This window comes from Electrophorus electricus, chromosome 14 (assembly GCF_013358815.1).
Source record: "Electrophorus electricus isolate fEleEle1 chromosome 14, fEleEle1.pri, whole genome shotgun sequence".
NCBI lineage: Eukaryota > Metazoa > Chordata > Actinopteri > Gymnotiformes > Gymnotidae > Electrophorus > Electrophorus electricus.
In genome coordinates, this window is record NC_049548.1 from 10,635,011 (window position 1) to 10,654,521 (window position 19,511).

The 19,511-nt window shown below is 40.1% G+C and overlaps 1 protein-coding gene across 1 annotated transcript; it reads right to left on the reverse strand.

The window, feature by feature from the left end:
- Positions 1-4,989: 4,989 nt before the first annotated feature.
- oat (ornithine aminotransferase) lies at positions 4,990-19,247 on the reverse strand. Its single transcript, XM_027016794.2, has 10 exons — positions 19,176-19,247; positions 14,573-14,797; positions 10,894-11,118; positions 10,638-10,733; positions 10,275-10,402; positions 9,812-9,934; positions 9,410-9,538; positions 7,523-7,636; positions 7,096-7,240; positions 4,990-6,633 (listed from the first exon to the last, which is right to left on the reverse strand). The coding sequence occupies exons 2-10, from the start codon at positions 14,787-14,789 to the stop codon at positions 6,473-6,475; spliced, it is 1,338 nt and encodes a 445-aa protein (XP_026872595.1). The 5' UTR covers positions 14,790-14,797; positions 19,176-19,247; the 3' UTR covers positions 4,990-6,472.
- Positions 19,248-19,511: the final 264 nt, after the last annotated feature.

The following is a 19,511-nucleotide window of genomic DNA, read 5'->3' on the forward strand; positions in this document are numbered from 1 at the left end:
TTTCCTGCTCACCACAGTTGAGTTACCATAGCCTTCCTGTGTGACCTTTCTCATCAACAAGGAGTTTCTGCCCACAGAACTGCTGCTAACTGGATATTTTTTGTTTTTTGCACCACTCTATGTAAACTCTAGACTGCTGGGTATGAAAGTACCAAAAGATCAGCAGTTTCTGGAATACTCACACCAGCCCATCTGACACCAAAAACCCTGCCACAGTCCAAAGCTCTCACATCACATTTTTCCTATCATGGTACACCAGGCATCCAGCATGAGGGACACACTCACTCACTCACACACACACACACACACACACACACACACACACACACACACACACACACACACACTCGCACCTGCACCACTCCTAACCACCTGATTGCTAAACGTGAACACCTGTGCCTTCTTTTCACTCCTTATATAAAGCCCACAGGTCCTTTGCTGAGCATTGCTCATCCAGAGCACCTGAGAAGATATCACCACAGAGTCACCTGCTCTCTCACATCGCCAAAATACGAGCCTTACTGCCAGCAAACTTGTTTCATTTTTTGTTAACTAGTTTTTCCAGCTTGATGCTGTACCCTTTCATTTATCTTTGTTATGGAGAATAAAGACAACTCCTCAACTGACCATGCATCTTGCTCCATCCCTGCCACTGTCACAATGAACTGAAGTTCTTAAACAGTGTTTGCAGGATTTTATGCATAGTACTGCTGCCACAACTGACTAATTGGATAATTACATGATAATTACATGTGTATAGGCGATCCTACAAAAATGGCTGGTGATTAGTGATTGTATATATGCATATCCAAAATAACCAGATAGCACATGCTTCTTTCTTTTAAAGGTCATACATGGAAGTAGCCACAGGAAACATGCCACAAGCATGCAAAGAACAAAAAATGTTGCTGTAAATCAGTTAACCAGAGTATAAAGTATAAAGGCTAACTACACACACACACACACACACACACACACACACACACACACACACACACACACACACACACACACACACACAAACACATACACACTTACTCTAAAAGATGTAGGAGTGTTGTCTGCTGACCAGGTCAAATTGTAAATCATTGTAAAAATATATCCATTAGAGACAAGAAGTTATATGATTCTAGACAGACTCTCCCAGCTGCCCAGATTTACTCAGCTAGTGTTCACCTCAGGATCTCAGGATCTGTGTGGATGTGTTTACCAGATAAGTCGACGATTGACATTTATGAGCATATAATCATGCTAGATTTGTATATCTGCAAGTCAAGTCAACTAGGTACTAGGTACTATTCAAAAGGTATGGCATGTAATTTATGGGGTAATATTTAAGTCCTCATACTAGATTTGATACTTTTTCTTGCAAGAGGTAATATTTTTTGTGACCAAATCTCTCTTTTTATCTCTCTTTTTGCTCCATACTATCTCTGAAAAGCTCCTGCCTAAGGATCACAACAAAAGAGCAGACATAGCTTAGTACTTAACTAATGTTTACCAAATGGCTATTTCTATTTTCACTTTGATCCATGCTATCCCAATTAATTACACTCTTATGATTACCAGTAATAAATGTAATATGTCCTGAATCTAAGTTTAACGTCATACTGTATTTAACGTCATACCCCAGCATGCAGCAGTGTTGAGGTGGTGACATCTAGTGGAAAATGTGTGCAATCAAAAGGCACTACAAATGATAAGGGTAGGCTGGACTTTAAGAGTCAAATTACGTTACTATCCAATGGATACTGCAGTTTTAATTGAAAAATGAAGTCTCTGAAACAACATCTATCCAAATTACCATCTGGTTTGCTGCATCTGAAATGTATGCAGGTATCTGTACTTAATCAAACTCAGACTGACTGCACAGCACAAGACGAGGAAAAGCTGCGTTTTAACATGGCTTCACAAGCACATTCCATACTTGGCAACTTCTTCAACTAGAACTAGCTTGTAAACAGCAACCCTCTGTCTGGGAAGACCAGAGGAAGTGAACTGTGCGTCTGGGAACAAAGGTTTGTGCATGAACGCATCTGTCGTTTGTAGCTACAGCTCTGCAGCAGTAGAATAGACAAAAAAAATGACACCCCCATTTCCACCACAGGGAATTTTGGGCCATCTACATAATTAGTTTACACAGTACCAAATGCTATTGCCAAGGACACACTGGAGGCAGTATATGACACAGCCAGCTTACTGCAGAACAAACACTCGGAGCAATTCATTGTTGTTTTATTTCAACCATATGTATCTGAAAAACATTCTCAAATTTTACAAACATTTCATCCCAACAACACTGGCTCATGTTTACATGAACACAAAAAGCACACACAGGACTGTCCTCTGCCTCCAGCTCAGACTCTGTACTGCTGATGCCTCACAACAACCACTGCTGAAACTGGGAAAAACAAACAGTCAGAAAACCCATAAATGTGAGGACAGAAGGAGCCGTTTCAGCTCTGCAGCACTGTTTCAGCTGCACTGCATGCAGCAGATTTAAAAATGCTGCTTCATATGAGGATCACACAGAGCTGGAAGAATAGGCATTACCTGTCACTTGCTGCATAATAAGAGTGTGGACAATGTAGTGATCACTCAAACAGTCTCTGCACAACCAAACCAGACGCCCTGCCTATATCCCGAGGTCTGTTCACTACTAAAGGACAGCCAGGAACACACTCAATCACCAATATCAGTAAAGCCAAGCTATGCAAATAAAATTAATGGTCATTTCACAAACAACGCATGCGGCAGGGTGTTCCAACTGGCAGTAAATACAGGAGGAATAATGACCTCATCTACACCAGTGGCAGCACCTTTCCAGATGCTCTGAAAAACCTTACGCAGCAGAGAGGATCACACATCCCATTGGAGACCAGGTGTTGTCTATGACTATGGCTGATGTAAGCAGGACACACTGGGGGTGAAACCACCCAAAGCTGCTGGACCCAACAGCATTCTGGGTCACATGTTCCAGGAGTGCGTCCCCCAGCTAGCTGATGTCTTCAGGGACATTTTCATCATCTTCCTGGAGCAGACTGCTGTCCTTACTTGCTCAAATGAGGAACCATCATTCTGGTTACAATGAAGCCCTTGGTCATGTGCCTTAATAACAATCGCACTCCCTCCAACTGTCAAGCAAAACCACTTCACAGAGGCTGCCATCCACATGACTTTATGCCACTGTGACAGCATGGACACATTAGAATGCTGTTCATATACTTTAGCTCAGCATTCAACACCATCATACCTCAAAAATCAGTAAACTGAACTCGGAGTGAGCTCTTCACTCTGCTACTGGGTTCTTGATGTGTGAGCAACAGAGGCTGCTCACACATCAAGAACCCAGTAGCAGAGTGAAGAGCTCAGGGTAGTTCTGATTCAGAGATGGTTCCATCACTCTAAAGACCGGAGCCCCCCTGGGCCATGTGCAGAGTCCTCTGCTGCAGTGTCTGTTGAGTCATGACTGCATCGCCCAACATAACAGCAATACTTTATTGGTTTCATATTTGTGCTGTAGCTCCTAATACTCAAAGGATTTTTTTAAATATTTAAAGTTTAAATATTTAAATCAACATGATACATCACGTTGAATCAAATGCCCATTTACAAACACACTTTGCATACTGTTGTTGATACGAGAAAACGATTAAAGTATAACAGCAAAATTATAGAAAAAATTGTGCGCTTTAGTTTTATTTATATTATTTACTTTCAGGACTTGAATTGGGGTGCAAAGGCTTTTTTCTAAGGTTCTAGCTGCCCAAACGGCCCAAAGTCATTGTCTGGTACAGAAACTTCGCTTCAGACAGGAAAGCATTGTAGAGGGTTGCTCAAAAGGTGGCGCATTACTGGGTCAAGTTTTCCTACTATTTACACCGAGTGGTGTATAAGGAAGGCCTGGCGCGTCAGGAAGAACCTCGCTTCCTGATCATACAGACCGTTTACAACACTCCCAGCGGGACCGAGGCTATGGAACACCCATGTCCTTATGGTTTTTGAACAAAATCAACCAAATGGACTCCTGCACATTCTGACTGAAATCCTAACTTGTAAGGGTTGGTGCCAGGCCGAGGTCCCCTCCGGCCACCAGAGGGAGGCCTCGAGTCAGGCACACCACTAATCAGGCTTAACACCCAACAGCTGGGCTAGACCTTATATAAGCCCAGTGACAGTCATTCGGTGCTGGGTCTTTGCTAGTTTTAAGTCAAGCTCCTAGCTGGTAACTTTGGGCATCAAGCCCTTGTGCTACACCACTTTTCTGCTCTGCGAGGGTGTCTGTTTTAACATGTACCCTCCCTTCTCGAGTTTGTCTCTCTCCTGAGGCTTCCCTTAGCCATTCAAGTTCCTCCGTTTTCTGGTTTTATTTGGGAAGTTTTAGTTTGTTTTTCCCCAGTACATCGGGGTTGCCATTTCTTCCTGTGGTATCCTTTGTTCTCCCTTTTTCCAAGCTTAGTGTGGTTTAGTTTTTTCCTTTAGGTTTACTTGATCCAAGCTCTAACTGTTCTGCACACAGGCCCACCATTGTTGGGCCGTGGTTGCTCACGTGGTGTCATCACCTAGCTGACCTGGGTTCAAGCCCACCTTAAATAACTCAGCCCAATTTTCATTTCTATTGCACCACCTATTTCATTTAGTCACTTTTCTCACTTAATCTGTAGATTGTCATCTGCACATTGACTGAAATTACCTCTAAAACAGTACCACCAATGACCTATTATCCATTCTCTTGTTTTGTGTTTAATGATTGTTTAAAACTGCATATAGTGATCTGTACAGTGGCACTGTGGTTGGTGTTGATCAGATTTCTTGTCTGTATGCACTGCATCTGCTGCTCTCATGTCAGATGTAGCACTACATCCTGGGGAATCTTTATTCCATTCTTTACTCATTGTTTGTTGCAAATCTAGGAAGATATTTGACAAAATTACAAATCTAGGAAAAAACTGTAAACAAAACATTTAAGAACAACAATTAGCCACCACACTGATTCATCAGCCATTTATTTTAAGAATAATGAAACAAGTTTAACCAGGACATCATCTTTGAATCCGTATGCACGCTGTTTAGTTAACAATCGATCATTAAAATTTTAACAACATTCTGTACAGATAAATAAGTTTAGTCTCACAGGCTTAAGCCAAGATGAAAGTGTCCCAGTCTATGCAAGTGCAAACACACAGACACACACTTCTGGAGAGCAGAATACATTTCTTGATAAACAAATTAGTCCAGTCTCTAAATACACAGAAATTGGTTTGTGTGACCCAAAAGGTTATGTTTTGCTTAGCCAGACTGACTTGCTTTGCTTTACAGTGTATTCAGACTGGGACCTTGGAACAAAAGCATTCTGGATTTTTTGGTTGTTTTGTTGTTTTCTTTATTGCTGTAAAAGTCCTAGTCAAAAGGTTTGGTCCTCCAACAGCATCATGGTACCAATATAATTATTTCAAATAGGGCAGAGGTTAAATCAACACTGCAGCAGATAAGACCTTACCAGAATGTTTTAACACTTGTAATGCGTACTTACAGAAGCTGTTCCATCTGGCAAGCGCACAAGAAAATTTTACATATGTCCTACATGAATGTCACTTTCAGTAGAAAATCAGCTTTTGTAACATTTCAGTTGACATGTTAAAATGTTTCCTGTTTTTCAATGACCATTTTTGATATCTCAATGCAGCATTTTTTGTTGCATTAAAATAGCCAACTTTTTTTTTTTTAACGAAAAATGTGTGCAATAAGATGTATGATAAAAAATACATCTATAGCTTTTTAATTTGTATACTTAGACTGGCTAAGTCAAGTTTTTTCCCTCGAATAATTTTCAGTTTGATGATTTTATCAGAAATACACAGCATTCATCAAACAAAACAAATAAAAAGGAACAGCTAAGAGGCACTGAGTCCAAGTCCTGGACACCCTATATACACTGAATGTTATCCAAAACTAAGCTTAGACTCAGCATCAGTCAGCAGACTGGTGCATAGATGTGGCTAATGATGCTCTCTCTGACCCCAACACACCGGGATTCAATTGCAAAATGCTTGCTAATCACCTGAGGACCTGAACCAGGTGTGCTAGAACTGGGAACACACAGTGATGCAGGGTGTCCAGGCCTGGGACTGAGAGACACTTGAAAACTAGCAGCATCTATGAGACTCACAGTCCAGTACTGTTCAGGGTCCTCTTCACCCAGAATTACACAACCCTTCATATTCCTTGCATCGTAACAGAAACCGTCATAAAACTAAAAACTGCATGGAGAAACACTAAAAGTCAAGGATATTTTTAAAAAGTATGTGATTCCATTTAAAACCAAAACCAATCTTCATAAGTACCCAAATATATTTCAAAATTATATTTTAATATATGTACTCATAGGGTTGACATTCTACCTGCAGTTCAGAGATTTTGAGATGGATAGATAGATGGAGAGAGATTGAGGTTTATTTTAGGGTTCTTCAATTTAGAATGAGAGGATGGTTCTCTGGATGATATCAGCACATTCTCTGACCTGGTCTTCTTTAATGATGAGGGGTGGGGCCAGTCTAATGATGTCACCATGAGTTGGCTTGGCAAGGAGCCCATTGTCACGGAGACGCAAGCACACTCGCCAGGCATCGTAGTCTAAAAGAACAAGCAGACACAGTCTCTGTTAAGGACAGATTAGCCTAAGCTCATAGCTATAGCAAGATCATATCAGCAGCATCTGAGGCACAGACTTTGAACAAATACACTGAACCAAGGAGTATAACTTCAGATAGCAGTGTTCAGATTTCTCAACACAACACTGCCCCAATGCTGTATCCATAACAAAAAAACAAAAACCAAAACATAAGCTCAGTAATTGGCATGTCTACTTTCTGTGTTGCAGAATCTGGATAAGACTTAAAGAACTTTTGTCTGCCGTGAAGACTTGCGTTTTCACATTAAGCCATATAGACTGGACCATGTGAAATGCAGCTCATCCTCTAGAGGAGGAGCAGAGGATGCATTAAGCACCTGATGATGTGAGACTAACTCTCTGTTTGTAGACTAGCCCTAGAATACTATTTGAGCAGTTGCCCTGTATATTAAACTGAGTCATACCTTCAGTCTCTTTGATGACTATGGCATTGAGGAGGCCCTTCCCCCGCACCACTGTCACAATCTCTTTGGGCAGCTTGCTAAGCTCCGCCCTCAGAATGCGACCCATTCTCTCAGCATTTTGTGCCAGCTTCTCCTCTTCTAAGACCTGATCAGATGAGAAGAAACAAAAGCACCATTACCAGTCAATGAACTGAGAAATGGACAAAAGTAGTTGGAATCAGGAACTAATCAGAACTTGAATCAAAGGGTTAAAAGTCATTAGATGAGGTACGGAAAATAACTCTTCATAGAGGTATATAGAACAAGAAGCCAGGTTTCACAGTCAAGCAATGCCTAAACATCACGCAATGCTCCATACAAATGCAAAATGGCTACATGTGTGGGTGGGTGGAAGACGAGATAAGGAGTCGGGTGGGTGGAAACAGACCTGGAGGGCAGCGATGGCAACTCTGCAAGCGAGTGGATTTCCTCCATAGGTGGAGCCGTGCTCACCTGGTTTGATAGTCAGCATCACCTCATCATCACATAGCACCGCAGACACCTGGAACAAAAACAGTAGTTACACCACTGACTCAACTAAGACACAGACCCGCAACACAGTGCCCAGATCTACCCTAGACCTTTCTCAACCAGCAATGCAGGAGCACAGCACTACACATTCAAATGTTTCTCATGCTCTAAACACATCACTTCTAGACTCATGAAAGACACTTTGAGCTGCTTAGTAAAGGCATGTGTTGGGAGGTTAAAAAGATCCTCAAATGTGCAGTGCAGCAGAACTCAAAGGCCAGGATTGCAGAATTGTGGCTTACACTCCTCCACTAAAGCGGAAAATGTCATTCTTTTCCCATTCCCCTGCTAAGTCATATTACTGTCTGTGTTAGTCAAAAGTCCGCTCACAAGACTGTTAATCACAACAAAGGGTGCATTCCTTTCCCAGCCCTGTTAAAGTGGTGTTTATCATCATTCAGATCTCATTGTGTGTATCACATTGCAGTGTCTTCCATTTTAACATGCATCGTTGTTAGATTTAAGACCCAAATGTTTATCCTCAACCTGTGTCTTGGTGGTTTAAACATTGTCGCAAAGACTACTCAGGAAAAACACGCAGAACAACTCGTATGTGGAGAATTTTAAAACATACAAAATCAAAACAGGAATAAGGAAGACATTCCTAGCAGCATTCCCATAACTAATAAACCAGGAATCTGAAGAACAGTATACATTTATTGTGAAATGAGTTTTCTTTTACCGAGAATATAGAAATAACACAAAGTAATGAACACAGTCAAAAAGAGAAGTGACTAAGGCAGCTTAAACACAGGTCATTCAACTCATGACAAATAAGACATTACCAAGCTTCGATGCAAGCTGGGCAGCAGCGCTCCATTATCAAACCATATACAGCTGTGCCCCCTAGTGGTAGTCCCTGAGCAAAATGGTACATACTTGACTCTGCAACTGAAGCACATGATCAAACATGCAAATTGTAACCCAGCTAATAAATCACAAAAATATGACCACACCCAGAAGTGGAAAAGGACCATCCTAGCTCAATGCCTCATTGTTTAAGACACATTTAAACCCGTTAGGACTGGGCCTACACAGTGAAAGACTTACCATGCCCCACACCCTTTCTGACACTGGGTTTTGGATTACTGCCACAATTATTTGTCCTTGCTAAAAGAATGTCATTGCTGGCATGCACAGCTGTTGTGGTGGGGGTGTTTGGGTTTTAATTGCAGGTGTCCCTGTAGTAGCAAGCAACTGGATGAGCCTGCTTTAAGTTATCACGACAAACAAGTAAAAGCCTCTTCACTTCCTGCTTTCTGAGGAATGTGCCAAGATCATATTACAGTGTGTTGCACCACTGTTAATATTGTATTATTATAATTATATTAATATAAATCAATCACAATGGGATTGATTTGTTTATTTAGCAGGGGTAGCTCAGTGGTTAAGGTACTTGACAAGTAATCAGAAGATCACTGCCAAGTTTCCAGTGTTGCGCCCTTGAGCAAGGCCCTTAACCATCAATTGCTCAAGTTGTGTTCAATTAGAAGTCACTTTGAATAAAAGCATCAAATAAATATTGTAAACATAAATTTGTTTATTTATTTATATTGTTATAGCTTTTTCTAACACCACAGTACATAAACACCTTCTTGCACTCACCAGTTGTTCCTAGAACCCATAGTGTTTGTGTGGATATGTTTGTCTGTTCCAGCAAGGGCATACCTGTAGACCTTTCCAAGAAATACCAGGTGTGTTTGTATATGTTTATAAAAGTGTGTTGTGTGTTCTAGCCACTCACAGGATACACGCCCCCGGAGAGAGCTTTGCCTAGCACCACCAGGTCTGGCCGCACAGCCTCGTGGTCCACAGCCAGCCGGCGGCCTGTACGTGCCAAACCCGTCTGGACCTCATCCGCAATAAACAGGACCTATGGTGCGCGTACACACACACGCGCCCGCACACACACAAAAGCTTAAAAGCAAAAAACTGCATTTAATTCTGATGTGTGTTGTGGCAGTTATACATTAATTCACAAACTGCAATACTCAATGAATTCATATTCCCACTCCCCCCCTCTATTTTAAAACAAGGAGTGGGGGCATTGCACTGCTTCATGACGGGGGCTCATAAAGCACGTCATGTCATTGCTAAAGTGATGTGTGCAGATGGAGCCACAGTTGTGGGTAGGTTTGTTACTCACATTGTATTTTGTGCAGAGCTCACGCACTTTGGTTAGGTAGCCTGGGTCTGGGACTACTACTCCAGCCTCACCCTGTATGGGCTCCACCATGAACCCAGCCACTCTGGAATCCTGCAGGGCTTTCTACACACACACAGACACCAAGAACCCAGAAGCACAGAGTTTAAAATGTGATTATGTTTCAGTGGTGTAGTTTTTTGGATGTAAATGTTTGGGTGTCTGAGCAAATCATAACTGAGCTGCATGATCAACCAAGCAAACCTGAGTCGCTGCTGTGCTTCAGACCAAAAAACTGCAAAACTACAGTTTCCTATACATGTAGGCTGCTGTGGACAAATTACTTTTATGACTTGGATTCAAAAATAAAAATTATCTGAAACAAGGAAAGGCAATGAAAAAGTAAACACTGAAAGGCAAAGCCAGTGGAGAAGAGATGAAGCCTCCAGCAGAGCAGGGGCAGTACCTCCAGTGCAGGGATGTTGTTATAAGGCACAAGCTCAAAGCCAGGCATAAACGGTCCGAAGCCATCGTAACTGCTGGGGTCCGTCGAGCTTGAGATGGCAGCCATAGTGCGGCCCCAGAAATTACCCTCTATTGAAAGAGATAGGCAGAAATTAATCTTCTAGAACATCACATTACAAACAGTGACTACTGAGCCATGTGGCTTGACATTAAGTCCAAGTCAAATATTGTAGCTCCAAATACTGTAGCTGTTTATAGCTGAAAAGTAAAGCTCTCTTATACTGTTAACATTAAGGGAAACACAAATACAGAAAGTTAAAAATAAATCAACATTTACAGATATTCAACTCCTCTAAGGACTTACTTGCAAACAAGATCTTTGCCTCATATTTAGGAACAGCCTTCACACTGTAGGCCCATTTACGCGCCAGTTTACAGGCTGTCTCTCCACCCTCCACACCTTAACCATTCAACACAACAGCAAAAAGTAAGTACCACCACTGTAACAAACATAGGTACACAGTCAAGCAAAAGATTAGTCCTGTGGTGTGTTACAGAAGTGACTGAGTTCTGTGAGATTCTGTAAAAGAAAAACTCAAAACAGAAGAATACTAAATAACCTGTGTTCATAGGCAGGACTTTGTCATATCCAAACAAGGTTGTGATGTACTCCTCGTAGGTGCCCAGAACATCGTTGTAGAATGCTCTAGAAGTGAGCGTGAGCCGAGAGGCCTGGGTGTTCAAGGCAGCAATGATTTTCGGGTGGCAGTGGCCCTGGTTAACTGCGCTGTAAGCACTCAGGAAGTCATAGTAACGACGGCCCTCTACATCCCACACGTAAATTCCTGAAATGGACATGAAGCAGACAATAAACACTGCCTACTTCAATTCATCATGAACAGGCATACACCAGCCAACAAATTTGTGTCAGTCAATGCACTCAAAATTTGGCACACATAGAATGAGAATGGCTCCATGATTAAGCGCAATCCTAAGATGAACTGGCTCTAAGAGAAAGCGCTGTGAATTCAGGTAACAGTTTACATTTAATTTTTTCTTTTCTTAGGCACATGTATCCCTAGCCACTTGCAATAAATTCAATAAAATACAAACATACAGCAGATACAGGATTTGTTCACTACTCCTGTTCTAAAATTAGCTTTTTAATAACTGCTTAGATACAACCATAAGACAATAGTGCAGCTAAACCAAAAGAGTCTTTGAATTCTAAGAAGGGCTTAATTGACAGCTTGAACAAGACAGCTTGTTCATCATACCTACAGCCATCTGATACAGGAATGGGAGCCACCCAGTATAATTCTCCATTCTGTCAGTTTTTGTTTTTCTCCCTCCCCCAGTTTTAGGGTTCACATACTATCTAGATTTTCTATGATCGTGGCATAAGCACCCTGGTCAAAACCTCCGTTACTGTATAGCAGATCAGCTGATTTCCAAAAGGCATAAAAGTTAAACGTACACTTCACATTTTATGCAAATATTTATCCTTAAAAAAGGAGAAGGGCCTGAAGCAAATGTTTGGGCTTCTGCATAGTACTTTAACAGCCCTTGAACAAGCATCATGGCTTCTAAATGCTTTTTGTACCAAGCAGTCTCTCAGTTCTTGACTGAAAGGAAGCATGGCTGAAAATCCTTCAAAGGGTGAGATTCTTGGGCTGGGTTTTTCATGCACTGCTTTTTTTGAGGTCGATATACAGATTTTCAAATGTTTGTCAGGGGACGGTGAAAGCCATGAGATCAAACACTTGGGGAGATATACTTTTCATTAAATTTTGCATCCTTTCTCCAAGCATACCTTTGCTCAGTGCAGCAAATGTTCCATTTGCAGGAAAGATTTTCTTCTGATGACTCTTCAATGAAGGTCATATTTGTCCAGGTGTCACTGAACAGTAGAACAGTGCACCACCACTCCAGAGTCTGAACAGTCTTCCTGAAGGTTTTTTCCCCCCTCCAGTCAAACATGGGTTAGGATTTGCATTTGTAGTAATTCTACAAGCAGTTCTCTTGGAACTTTCTTAGTCTTCCCAACGTCAGCATGACTGCGCCATTCCTGTTAACTGTCATTTAATTACATCATGATCTGCAGACAGCGCTATATGAAAACACTTTCCTATCCTCTTAAAGCCTCCTGTTTTGTGGGCATCAATTATTTTCCCCTTTCAGAGCATGAAGCAGCTGCTTAAAGTAGACCATTGGTGCTGTCAACACAAGGTTTGAGGAATCCAAGCATTTATAAAGCTTTGAAAATTGGCACCACCTAGCCATTCCTAAAAATGACTGAACAAGTCATAGTCCTAACAGTCTAAGGTCTGAGATCTTGGTAAAAGTTATCCAACAGCTCAAAACTCAAAGGGCAACCCAAACTCCTTTACTCCCCCCCCACCCTAAAATTGTACAAAACAAAAATACACTAATCTTAATTTTGAAAAAAGACCACCTTTAATTTTATGCATTTTCATCATCTACTCACTCAACTATTCAGCATCACAAATTTTGACCAGGGGCACACAAACTTTTGCATGGCGGTGTATATGGAAGGTCTTATTAAAATGATCTGCATAGCAGATAGGGCTAAGAGTAGCTAGAGCATACAAAACTAAATGACTTGTTCCTTTAAATATTACTTTTTGGATGCAGAGATCTTCTCAGTTACCCTTAATGATGGACATATCCAAATTGCATTTCAAAGTTGCAAAATGGTAATTTCTATTAATTTGGATATTTCTATTCAAACACAGTGTTTAAATTAAAATATTTACTAAAGAATTTGAAGTCCAACTTCTAATATTAGCATTTATTCTGTAGTTAATTTACCTGCCACAATGGTTGCATTCTTACTAACTATATAGGGTAAGTAACCTATGCTTTTCCATGTTCCTTGCCAAGAGAAATACTTAATACACATTTTATTCCCAACTACACATGCCTTATGTGAATGCACAAATATGTAAAAAAAAAAAAAAAAAAAAAAAAAAAAAAACAATTAACTTCATGGCCCCTGAAGGCCATGATGTGCTGAAGAGATGGATCAGGTACAGTGTCCACCCTAGGCCAGCAGATCAGTTTCTCACCCCTTGTATATTTTAACAGGCCCAGGGAAAAAAAAAAAAAAAAAAAAAAGTTCAAAACACACTTTTCCATAAAACTATCAATTTATTAATTGCATATACAATAAACAAATTGAGGTCGTGTTTATTGCTGGAAGTCCTATGATCAATACATTACAGTAGTCATGGGGGGGAGCACAGATCAATTTATTAGCATCTTGCAGATGGAGAAAGGGTCTCACTCATGCAATAATTTTTCAAAACAATAGAATGCAGTAATATTACGTGGTTTAAAATAAGAGTCTAGACATGCCACTCAAATTCACTCATGTAATCACTTTGAAATTTGATTATCCTTGAAATGCAGGAAAATTGGAGGAAAAAACACCTGGACAGAATTAAGTGACTGACCTTCATGTTTTTCTGTTGCTGTTACGACATGTCAAATGAGAATATCACATTTCTCTGCATTTTATACCTGCATGAGTTCACCTTCTGATTTGAATTTGAATGTAATAAACACTGACATTCCTGTTTTTGATCATTTCAAGCATCACTGTTACATTTTGGAAGTAATTTGAGGCTCCACAATCTTGCTAAACATTAGTACAGTCCTGCCTATTCTTGATATGAAGAGAGAACTGTGTCACGTATTTTCAACTCACTGAGAGAATGAATCTTAACACTGTGTCAATGTTCAGTGCTGAGGATTAAGGTAGGCTATTATCTTAACATTGCATGCTAACCTGGCGAGGCAAGTTATTATTCTAGCTAGCCATATATTTAATACTGCTAGCTAGCTCTAGTATCTGTGATTAGAGGAAACACTGTCAGCAAATGACCAATCAACCTGCCTAACATACTTCAAACAGTCAAACACTGAGGTGTGCTAGATTAGGCACTATATGGAACAGCAGTGGGGCCCCAGGACTTCAGTGGGAAACCCAAGCTATAAGTGGCAACACGGTGACCTATTGGTTTGTTTTTTGAGTAGCTATGGGTTCCTGGAAGTCAACATGGTAATGAAATAGTGCCCTTAAAAATAAGGAACCCTTTAACCAACCAAGATCCTAAGCTTGCAACATACAAAAACAATTCCTGACTCCTTAAGGAATCATTTGCATATTACAAATATTATTATGCAAATAACAGATATTATCAAACATGCAAATGAGAAAATATAAATAGCCATTCCACAACAGCAGTGTGACTGTTGCCTGTAGGTCTTACTCACCCTCTCCTCTCTCCAGGGCGACAGGGAGAGGATGGTAATTGTGTGCTCCATAACGCTCCTCGCGACTGTACACTTCTTCAGAAGTGAGCTGCCGCTCCTCATGCTTGGCTTGGGATGCTACTGATGAGACTGCCCGTGTCCCAGAATGCACTGTGCAGCTGAGGGCAGGACAGGCCCTGCCCACAGCCCTTGTCAGATGGGTCAACATGGACTTCATTATGATTCCTGCAGAAACAGAGAAGAAAGTACACAAACAGAACTCAAATTAAAAACCTCCAAGGTCAAACAATTTCTCTCCAACTTAGAACTTATGTTGATTTGCTTAATTTGTGGTCATATATTTGTTCTGTATGCATCATTACACTACTAGTGCTTTAGCTTAAGAAATATTCAGTTGTTTTTTTAAATTATATCTTTGCTTTGCAGTAATCAAGGCATTTCTGTCGAGCAAGTTGTAGCATTAGCAAGAGAGCATCTGACAACAGTGAGAAGAGAGTTGGAAATCTGTCTCTGCCTTACTAAAAACAAAGCAAATCGGTTTTGACATATTTTGGTTTATTGCTCTTATACTAAAAACATTAGGAATGATGGCATGACACATGGTAACAAAGAGAGGGCTCTCAGCTAATGTTGATTACAGTAAAGTTTATTTTTAAACAGTGACAATGCTCAGGGCAAAGAACTGGTGTCTGCACTTTTGCAGAACATTACCCATTTTTGGTAGTGAGCAATAACTCCATCTTTGGTATATTCAGATATATCACAAAATATGATATTTAACTATACATTGTTAGTTATTGAAACCATGACAAGATTCATGACTAATCTGATCAATTTTGTCATAGTTTAAGCAGTTTTTGAAGCAAAAGAACCAGTCAATATTTTAAAATCTAAACCAGGCCCAAATTGTTGCATTTTGTTATGCACACATCTACTAGCACTTTATTACAACAGTGCAAATTGTTATTTTAACCATTATGCTGTGTACTTACATGATTGAATGTGCATTTTAAGATTAGCTTGCTAGATAGCTATGCAGTCACTTTTCAGTCTAGTGAAAAGATAGCTAGCAAGCAGTGAGGGAGACCAGGTACATTTGGTGATGAGCATGTTCAGTACTTCTTGTATTCATTTTCAAACTAGTGGATATCCAAGCTATTTGTGAGTAGTTGCAGAGATGGTATTTAGGTGAGCTCAAGTTCTCATCTTTTCTCATCAAGTAAAGAGCTCATCTTTACTTGAAACATGGTCAAAATATTATAAAGTAGTTCAAAGATTTACTGTGTATTTATAGCTATATAGGTCTAGTGGTCATATTTATCTTGACTGGTAAACTGTTCCACTGTTACATTTGTTCCATAAAACCAAGCAGTAAGTGACTGCACATGTATCGCTTGGGTCTGTTCCTAAGAGCCTATATCCGTGTACTTTAACAATAACTGCAGCGATGAGAGGTTAGCTTGCCAAAATTGTGTTGTTTCAAAATAAAGCATTTCATAGTCTTATGTAAATTTCTGGGTTACCTGTTCCAAGATAGGTGAAATAATTCTGGCCTTTAAGCAAGGTCACATGAAATGATGTATGCAACAAACCAGTTTCCCCATTTTTGCCACAGCACCTAAACTACAACACATGAAACTAATACCAATGCACAGCAGACGAAATGCCACAAAGCACTATGCATCCTACCAAAATAAGCATCCTGCATACCAGCACCCTTCTTGTACACCCACAACTGGGATTTTCATGATGCCTGAACCAGACTACTTGTATGCATAATCCCCAACCTGTTAGCACACACTGCCATTTTGTTGAGTATCTGGTTGCAGAAACAGCAGCTCAAAGTGCCCAGACAATGCCATTAATGACTCGTGCAAACAAACCGGAAAGGTGAGGCAATACTGATAAATTTAATCAGAAAACAAGAACTGACAAAACACCTAGAACTAGGTCCACATAAAATTTACCTTACTCTTTAAAGAGACTACATTTTTATTTTTATTTTTTAAGATTTGTACCAAGTAACTTGCAAGTTCCCCCCCACCCTCTCTTATTCAACTTTAGCCCATTCTGAGGAGCAAACAACCATTTTGTATTTTCAGAGTCGCATGTCTTTTCTTTTTGGTCTTTTTCTAAGCTTCGGCATGGATTTCTGGACTCAAATCAATACTTGGAATCATTTTAGGGACAGCTGTTCAGAAAGCTCCAGAGCAGCAATGCTAGGATCAGGTCCTGAAGGGCAAAGTCCAACAGTTTGATGTCCCTGCCCAAACACACCTCCTAAAACTGGATATTACATTGGGAGTTGAATCAGGCATTTCAAGTAATTAAATTACCAAAAATGTTCTGGCCTGTGGACCTCCAGGTGCAGAGGTATGCACAACTGGGCTTTATTTAGATACAAAGGTTATCTGAGATTATGTTTGTGTTAAAAAAAATGGCTTCATATGGTGAGATGGTGGCCATTGAAATAGTCTTTATTAGCATTGCTGCTGTATACAGATGCCATATTTGCAGCAAAATTTAAATTTGCTGCATTTGAAATCTATTCAGAATAGGCCATTTCCACTTCAATGTTTCTATACCAACCCCACTAATTTCAGTTAAATCCAGACCTTTCATGTCATGTAACATTTTTAAAATAAAGATTCAGAATTCAACTTCAATATTTAAAGCTATATAAAAGGCAAACTGATAAGTGTTTTGGTCTATTGTTTTTTTTCCAAAATTGTGATGAGGTTAACCAACATCTCAATCTGTCACCATATTTAACTGAGTTAACTTTCCCATTTCAAAAACTAACTGAATTAATGCAGTACTACAATAAGTGTAACTTCTGCTTTGACATGTATTCAACTGTTTAAAGTCCAAACCCAAGATAATTCTCCTGGTTTTAGAATCAAAATAGTTAATATGTGATTTACATAGTTGAACAATCCAGGCATAATGCGAATGTCTGCATGATTCATTTTAATTCCTTATTTCATTCGTTAATTATTTTTTAATGATTTTCACTCGTGCCTCATCAGGCGAGGAGAATGATATTCTGCTTCTTGAGAAGTAGTTAAAAAAGGGGGGAATATTACAGAAACCTGTAACCGTGAGATTTTATAACATGTGCGCTTCGACCTCACCAAGGACAGTGACCCCATCAAGGGAAAAGAGTTGCGTTTGTTTTGCCTGTCAAAATTGGTCACTGGAAGGCGATAGGCTGCAGCGCGACACCCTCTCACACACACCCACTACTAGGCTGCTGCTAAATTAAGAAAAGCATGTGCGCGCAAACACGCGCGATCTTCTAATCCGCATGAAGCAGTAAACCAAGCATGAAACCAAAACGCACGTTTTTAAAACAGTTGAAGTGAATGTACAATCTCTCACTCCCTCTGGTTTACTAAATGAATGACTGAGACAGCTGCTGAGAGCAGACTGATTTATTTATTTTTTTTTTTTACATGTACTTACGTTAAAGCAAAATATCCCGAAAATATGATTTGTTAACTAGTTAACCGTTTGAATTTACCTAGGAAAGCGTTTCTACGACTATTTGAGTAAACGTGCATGCGTGCAGACTGGAAATGCCATATCGTGGGTTAGATCAAATTTGAAACCACACCGAATATTGAAAAAGGACTAGCCAAGTAGCTAGCTAAACTGGTTTAATACAAGCCTATACATGTTTTACCATGCGCAACACATTAGCATAATGCAAACTTGTTTTGTCAACGTTACTTATAAATTAATTAGCTAGTTAACTAGTAACGCTAGCTAGCCTTTTTGTGTATGACGAACAGTAAGATAGCTACTTAGCTAACTGAAGTTTAATGATGTAATTTTCCAGATATTTATAAAATGCACTCCAAAAATTGGGAAAGGTGTTGTATCATTAACTATCCTACGTAGCCAACTAGCAAACTTAACCACTAGCATCGATACCTGGATACGTGTAATTTACAGGCAACGCTGCTGTCCAGCCTCAGCTATCTTTCTAGCGTTAACGTTGGTTATTTATAGCTAGCTAGCCAAGACTGGTAACTAGCCAGTGAATTCAGTATCTCGAAATCTGGATCTTGCCTAGCTAGTTAAGGACTAACGAATCCGGTTATTCCGGTCACGGTCCACAGCACATCACAGGTACCGAGGCTCCTTTTCTGCATCCCGTCACCTCATCAACTTCGTGGAAAATTACCGACTAGCTCGCTAGCCGGCTTAGCTAGGTTAACCTACTTACCTAGCAATTCCGCAACCACCAAACAGCTGGTACGTTTAACATTAACCGTCACATGGATAACTAACCAATACGTCGATAAAGAAATAAGCCCAAATAAGAGTTTTCTATACGTTAAAATTAAATCATACACGACCCGCCTTTTTCCACAGGTGATGGAGCCCGCACTAGACGAACATCCATGCGGGAGAAAGCTAACGTTAGCCAAACGTTCTCGTCTGGTTAAGTGAATGATGGTAGCCTAAGTAAACTGAATTATGCCACCTAGACGCGTTCACCTAATATGGATGTAATGAACTCACTCAAACCATGTACCAAGCCACAGTGTTACCTTTTCTAAAACAGTCAACGACAGAATGTGTTTAATTACGTTACCGTTATTGTACTCTGAATTCTTGATATTGTCCTGGAGCGTCGACGTATGCCCTACAACCGCGGTCACCGGTGGGCGTGTTAGGCGTTCAACGCGCCTTTATATGTCAGGACTCATGACGCACACGCTTCGCTTGCATCATTTTATGAAACTCAGCATAATACTGCACAAACATTAATAGCCTAGACGAGATAGAGAAATGTGAATTCAGTATAGTCGGGGTATAAATGTAGCATTTTGCGATAATTTATCATGGATTTATTACAAAATGTTCGACATCAAATTCAAGCGAGTTCACAGAATCATTGGTATGTATTGTGTAGACAAAATTAATTGAT